This window comes from Pinus tabuliformis, chromosome X (genome assembly GCF_031772625.1).
Source record: "Pinus tabuliformis cultivar Carrire ecotype Pingquan chromosome X, CPIR1, whole genome shotgun sequence".
In the NCBI taxonomy this organism is placed as follows: domain Eukaryota; kingdom Viridiplantae; phylum Streptophyta; class Pinopsida; order Pinales; family Pinaceae; genus Pinus; species Pinus tabuliformis.
The window spans coordinates 881,464,749-881,472,325 of record NC_142308.1 but is presented as its reverse complement, the minus strand read 5'-3'; the positions used below and the strand labels follow the sequence as shown (position 1 = coordinate 881,472,325).

The 7,577-nt window shown below is 39.4% G+C and overlaps 1 protein-coding gene across 1 annotated transcript; it reads right to left on the bottom strand.

The window, feature by feature from the left end:
- Positions 1-1,960: 1,960 nt before the first annotated feature.
- On the bottom strand, positions 1,961-2,646 carry LOC149142519 (calvin cycle protein CP12, chloroplastic-like). The gene is made up of 3 exons (XM_089451501.1): positions 2,587-2,646; positions 2,402-2,500; positions 1,961-2,113 (listed from the first exon to the last, which is right to left on the bottom strand). Exons 1-3 carry the CDS (start codon positions 2,644-2,646, stop codon positions 1,961-1,963), a joined length of 312 nt encoding a protein of 103 aa, XP_089307627.1.
- Between the last annotated feature and the right edge of the window lie 4,931 nt (positions 2,647-7,577).

Genomic DNA, 7,577 nt, shown 5'->3' with positions numbered 1-7,577 from the left:
TGTGGAAGAGGGGCAGAATCTGGAACAGCTGAAGCTAAACTGTCATGAAGAGCAGGTGAATTGTCATGAATGAATCTAGCACTCTGAAACTTAATGGGCTTGGCATAGTCTGGAATATGAAAGGACAAGTCCTTGTCATATCCAAGACCAGTTCTGTGCTTGTTGTGGACAAGCTATTCCCAAGGTCCGATGATGGGCTTCGGAAGTGCAGACCGAGTTTCTGCATCTGCATGTACAATTGTTGATTTATTGGGCACTGGATCTGAATGAACTTTAACAATATTGTCTTGCTATTTATGGGAGTCTGTTTCATTGTTGTGAACAGAAACAGGTTTAGAATGATGACTCCTCTGTTTTAATTCTTCTTGCTATAATTTTGTCTCAAGCTGCAAAAACTCAATATTCTCCTGTGCATTTTATAGACATATTTTAATATTGAATAGAGAGGTTTTGTTGATCTTAACCATCTCATCAATAATGGAATCTATCAAAGTATTTAACAACTCTAATGCATTATCAAGTATGGTCATTTTCTTCATTATCTTATACGTTAAAGAAATTGATCACAACAACCAGTGAAGAAGAAGCAACAATCACTCACAATTCAATGTCACTGCAATATCCTTTATAAATGCCAGCAAATGATCAGTGTGCAACATAAAAGATTACAATCAGTCCAACAAACTCTTAATGCAACAGTGGAATCAAGGAATCAATGCACTATAATGATATTTAAGTACAATGCTACACTGGAGCAGCAACAACTGCAAACTTGCTTGGATCCTTCAAATACTCGTTCACTTTTCAACGTATATCAACACTTCAGTATCAGCTAGTGAGAAGAATATACAGCCACACAAACAACCTCTAAATGGCATCCAAATTGTGACAAACTCATTATGGTATGGTAGAAACTGACCCAAAATACCAACAGACCAACCAGCAGCAATATATTAAGTAACTCGATAACTATGTTTGAGCTCCTCCAAGTACCACACACAAACACTTTATAATTCGGCTTTGCTTGTGGGTAAACTAGGGAACCAATTAAAAATTCAATTCATATACCATGAATAACTCAATGTTTCACCACACACTAAATTTGTTCTGTTCATGCATATTCTTCGTCTGAGTTCTCCATTTAATCTGGTTTCAACCTTTAAATTTTGAATCCTTGAGATGAAAGGCACAGATTTGCTAGGGCCTTTTCTCTTCCACCTAGCGAATGAACAATTTCACCGGTAAGAGTATGAAGGGAGAATTTCTGATGGCGCTGAGGTTCCAAGAGATGCTGGAGAACCAATTCTCTTCCCAGAATAACAGTGATTTTAAGGATGCGCCAGATGAGTTTGATGAAACAACAGCCGAGGAGATTAGTCGACTCGAGGAATGGAGAAGTCTCGTTGAGGAGTACAAAAAACTGAGCGCAACCATGGAAAAACTCAACTTAATTGAAAAAACGAAGATTACGAAGACACAGAAGCCGAACAGGAGGAGTGGAACGATGCCGTCGAGGAATTTTATAGTATACAAAGAATTGAGGCCACCTCAGATCAGGAAGATGAGTTCAGCGAGGCGAGCTGTAGTTTTGAATCAAAAAATGGTGAGATCAATGATACATAAAATGTTCTTTTCAGTAATGGGCAGATGCCAAAGTAGCGGATGGCAGCATAAGGAGTTACAAGGGCAGTGGGAGCGTCAAATGAAAGAGCACAGTAATACCAGGGAGGAGTAACTATTACAGTCTCAACATTTAGCACACAAACTATTACTCCTTTAACCTTAATGCCTCTGCGCTGATACAATCATAAAAACTGTGGTGAAAATTACAAAAATATGGCCAAAACAAAGCGCGTGTCTCCCGTAAGAATTGGTTGAGCTAATCGACCATTCAAGGGAAGCGACTTCTCCTTTTGATACCAATTCCTATACCAAAGCACAGATCCACTTCAAACACTCATCAGTCCTCGTATATACGGCACTCTTCGGTCTCTGGATTCTCCTTACAGTAACCTTCTAAAGGGTCCTGTTTCTCGGAGCGTAGGCGAAAGTGGGCTTTGGCCTGGCTCACTTCCTCTACTTCGTCCCACGCAACTCTGCACTTTTCGGAAAACTGATTAAAGAAAGGTCCAATAATATAACCACGCATATCAGGACAATAACATAACCACGCATATCATGTTGTCTCAAATATTCACGCGCAGTGTTAATATCAACGGAGCAGCGAATATCTCTCACACGCAGTGTTAATATTTCTCACAGGAGATTTATGAAATCTAATTTTACTGTTACAAATGACAACAAATAGGATGTACAGCAATTCAATAATGTCAGCTCAACTATATCGTGGAGATGCCTCTGATGATTGTGAATGTTCAACCAAGGCTTCAATTCTCTTCACCGAACGTTCAACTTCATCAAGTTTATGGGTAAGTAGCATGTCACCAGAACCTAATGAACCAGCCTCATGCAGAACCTTTCGAGGTGAATAAGGAATCCGCTGAATGAATGACAGGACACAACTCCATCTTGAATAGGCCAGATCCCAAAAAGATGTAAACAGAATTCATCGGAATTTGAGGATACCGCAGTAGTCAAGCACAAGGATCCACTTCGTATTGATTTATAAACCAGTGCCCAATCCATCTCTCAGGCGACGCCAAGTGTGTGCGTATAACTGTATACATCAGGTAGCAGTTCAACAAATCGTCAATGCGTGCACTGATACACTTTACTGGAACTGTATGGCCTTCATTTTTATCTCTGTCCAATGGTCTCGGCTCGGCGAGAACACTACACCCTCACTTGAAAGATAACGTAAGATTACATTCAACATCAAGTGTGGTTGGTAAAGGCATTGCCATGAACAGCAACGGGAAGGTGGAAGAACAAAGAGCGGGTGAAAATCTGGTAAGGAGTATATAACAGGCGAGCGGCTATTCGAATCCTCCAGGACGGGCATTTTAATAGTTTAAAGGTTATATATTTGTGCACGCGCTAAAGACAACAGTGCCCGTTCGGACTCAAATACAAAGTTAAACTATTTAAGCAATCAGACAAATCAGATAATCGTTGTAATGTTATCCTTCGATTGTCATAAATTGATACAATCCGCAATATCCACCAGCTTCATAAGAGTCTGTCAGTTGAATGTCAGGCGACCAACATTTAGCAGAATGTCCAACGCATGTCAGGTGAATGTCAGGCGACGGTTTAATGCTAAGCGCAGGTTTTATAAATGGAATATGGCAGAGAATGAGAGCGCAGGTACAGAGAGCGCAGGTATGGCAGATAGAACGCAGGTAATGTCAGACAGAGAGTCTTAAAATAGCTAGATTCAGGTGCAGCGTATACAGTGCCAGAGGTTAGGTAGGAGAGGTAGCAGATTTCTGGCAGACAATGAATTAATGGAGCGTTACAAGTAATGGACAGAACTGGCAGGTCTGCACACAATAAAACTGTTATGAAACCAGCTCAAGAAAAGATAGAAAAGAAAGATCAACGCCTTAGAATTCAGGCTCTTCGAGGGGGCAACCTCCTTTACATTACATAAATGAACAATTCTTGGATGATACAAATGAAAAAACCTCCTTTCTATATATAGGAGTCTAAGGAGTCACAATATAATCCAGCCGACCTAACAATAATAATATAAAGCCACAAAAATAACAATAGAGGGATTCTATGGGGCACAGAAATAACAATATGGGGGTAATAGGGGCACAACAATATAAATAAGGGGTATAACTACAATAGTAATGGGGTAATCACTAGTATTATAGGGACCCAACATGCCCCTCTCCTTCAAAAAAGTGTTGTCCTCAACGCTTGAGTAGTTCTGGATACTTCTGCATAAAATTCTCATCCTCCCATGTGGAATCTTCAGCGGATAAGTTCTTCCACTTGATAAGATACTCTGAAATTGATCGATTTCGTAGCTGTCGAGTTCTTGTTTCTGTGACTGCTTCCGGTTCCAATATAATTTTTCCTTCCTCGTCAAGTTCTGGCAATATTGTTTGAACTGGGAGCTTGTCACCTATAACCTTCTTTAAACATGAAACATGGAAAACTGGGTGCAATCGAGAAGCTGCAGGAAGCTCCAATTTGTATGCCATAGTACCAATCTTTTGCAACACCTTGTACGGACCATAATACTTTGGTGATAATTTATTATCCTTCTTAGCTTGCTTTAGGGACATTTGCTTATATGGTTGTAGCCGTAGGAATACCCAATCACCTACATCAAAACTTCTTTCACTGCGATGTTGATCTGCCTGTTGTTTCATTCTATTTTGTGCCAACACGAGGTTATCCTTTAAGAGTTGGAGGACTTGTTGTTGATGTTCGATGTGATGTTCCACTGCCTGAACCTTAGAATTTTCTCTTAAATATGATGTGATGGATGGTGGTTGATACCCATAAAGTGCCATAAATGGGGTCATTTTTGTTGTTGTATGGAAGGAAGTGTTATACCACCATTCAGCCAGAGGCAACCATTTGACCCATTGTGTCTGTTTATCAGATACAAAGCAACGAAGATATCCTTCCAAACATTTGTTTACTATCTCAGTTTGCCCATCAGATTGAGGATGATAAGATGAGCTATGAGCTAACTGAGTACCAAGACAAGAAAATAATTTTGTCCAAAAATTTCCAGTGAAAATGGGATCTCTGTCACTTACAATAATCTTTGGGTTTCCATGTAGCTTTTGAACTGTTTCCATAAATGCAGTAGAAACTGTACTGGCTTTAAATGGATGTGATAATGCACAAAAGTGTGCATACTTGGTAAGTCTGTCAACTACCACCATGATGACACTCTTTCCCTCAGACTTGGGTAAACCTGTGATAAAATCCATTGAAACCTCCTCCCAACGTTGGCTTGGAATGGATAAAGGTTGTAATAGACCCGGTGTCTTAATTGTTTCAACTTTATTTTGTTGGCAAACCAAACATTCCGCCACAAACTTTTGAATATCTGATTTAAGGCCATCCCAAAAAAATTCCTTCTTAACCCTGTGGTAAGTTTTTAAAAATCCTGAGTGCCCTCCTAAGGGAGAAGTGTGCAATTCCATAAGAATCTTTTGTTTTAGCTGGGAATTCTTACAGAGGTATAAGCGATCTTTGTACCATAACGAATCATTTTTCCAGCTAAATGTATCAGAAGTACTGGAATCTTGTTGTAGCTTTCGAATAAGTGCCCACACTTCTTCGTCATTCTTCCATTCCTCCTTTGCTTCGTTTATCCAATCTGGTTGGATAATAGAAATGGCACACAACAATGCTTCCACATCCTCATCCTTTCTTGAGAGTGCATCTGCCACCACATTTTGCTTCCCTTTTTTGTAGATGATTTCAAAGTCATAACCCAACATCTTTGTGACCCACTTTTGTTGCTCTTCAGAGGATAATCTTTGTTCTAAAAAGTATTTAAGGCTATCATGATCCGTTTTTACCTTGAAGTGTCTTCCCATTAGGTAGGGTCGCCATTTCTTAAGTGCATGGAGTATTGCCAACATTTCCTTCTCATAAATAGCTTTGCTTAAAAACTTTCCCTTGATTGGACGACTTTCAAAAGCAATGGGTCTTTCATCTTGCATTAGAACAGCACCAATTCCATTTCCTGAAGCATCACATTCCACAATAAAGGTTTTTGTGAAGTCCGGTGTAGCTAAGACCGGTGCTTGGCACATTGCCTCTTTAAGATGTTTAAAGGCCTTTGTTGCTTCCGGAGTCCATGAAAATGAATCTTTCTTCAATAATGTTGTTAGAGGTGCTGCTATTCTCCCATAATTCTTAACAAACTTGCGATAATACCCTGTCAACCCAAGAAATCCTCGCAGATGCTTTATGGATGTGGGGATTTTCCATTCCTTAATGGCTTTAATTTTGCTAGGGTCTACCTTAACTCCTTCATGAGATACAATATGACCCAAATATTCCACCTCCTGGACTCCAAAGAAACATTTGGATCTTTTTGCATATAATTGTTTCTCCTCCAATAGTTGTAGCACCCTGTCAACATGTTCAACATGATCCTTCCAAGACTTGTTGTAGATTAGTATATCATCAAAAAATACTAACACAAATTTTCTAAGGAATGGTTTGAAAATTGAATTCATCAAACCTTGAAATGTTGAAGGTGCATTGGTAAGGCCAAAAGGCATGACCAAAAATTCATAATGACCCTCATGAGTTCTAAATGCTGTTTTCGGAATGTCTTCAATCTTCATTCTGATTTGATGATATCCCGAACGAAGATCCAACTTGGTGAAGTAAATTGATCCATGCAATTCATCCAGTAATTCATCAATGACAGGAATGGGGAACTTATCTTTAATAGTGAGCTTGTTGAGCTCCCTATAATCTGGACACATGCGCCATGATCCATCCTTCTTGTGCACCAATACTACTGGAGCTGAGAAAGAACTTTGACTCGGTTGAATTATACCAGCCTCTAGCATTTCTGCAACCATACGTTCAATTTCACTTTTTTGGACATAGGGATATCTGTACGGCCTGATGTTTGGAGGAACACTTCCTGGAATCAGATGAATAGCATGATCATGATCACGCATAGGTGGGAGACCTTTGGGAGTCTCAAATACCTTGGAATGATTGTCCAGGACTTTTTGGAGATCTGGAGAAATAGATGATTCCAATGTGGAAACATCTAGCGAACATAATTGTGCAATTACACCTCTTTGCTCCTTTTTTAGAAGCTTTGTCATGCCATTAGAGCTGATTATCTTTCCTGGTTTCCCTGCAATACCCCTTAATTCAACTTCCTTTCCTTCCATAGAAAATTTCATGAAAAGTTCTTGAAAATTAAAAGCTATTGTACCCAAGGATTGTAGCCATTGGACTCCTAGTACAACATCAGCACCTCCCATTGGAATGGAAAGCATTGGGCTAGTCAATACATATTCTCCCATGGATAGCTTGATATTATGGCACTTTCCAGAACAATTTATTGTTCCTCCATTTGCAATCATCACTTGACACTCTGGTGCTGGATATAGGAAGCAATTCAATTCTTTTGCTACCCTACAATGAATAAAATTGTGGGTGCTTCCTGAATCAATCAACACTATTACCTTTTTCTTCTTGATTTGTCCTTCTATCTTGATGGTTTGAGGAGTGGTAATTCCCGCCAATGCATTACAAGATATGGTCGGATTTATTTGTTCTTCATCTAGGCTTTGTTCCTGGAATATATCCTCTTCTTTTGACCTTTCTTGCTCCTTTTCTTCTTCCTCTTCACAATCTATGTAGAATAATTTCTTCTCAGCACACTTATGACCTTTTGTGTATTTGCTATCACAATTGTAACAAAGCCCTTTTGCTCTTTTTTCTTCCAATTGTTGTGGTGTCAACCTTGTAGGTTGTGGAAGACTATGGGCAACAACACTTCCGTCTTTATAGTTGTGAATGGTATGCTTCCTAGTTGCCATAATTTTGCTTTCCATTTTTCTTGCTAACCTGAATGCCTTCTCTAATGAATCAGGTTCCCAAAGGCGCACATCATGTTGGATATTATCCTTTAAAGACCCTATGAACACATCAATCCTATGCTC

Coding starts and splice junctions, on each gene's coding strand:
- LOC149142519 (XM_089451501.1), bottom strand. CDS start 2,646: ATGGATTGGGCACTGGTTTATAAATCAATACGAAGTGGATCCTTGTGC. Junction 2,501..2,586: donor CCTTGTGCTTGACTACTGCG/GTATCCTCAAAT, acceptor TCATTCATTCAG/CGGATTCCTTATTCACCTCG. Junction 2,114..2,401: donor TTGATGAAGTTGAACGTTCG/GTGAAGAGAATT, acceptor TTCTTTAATCAG/TTTTCCGAAAAGTGCAGAGT.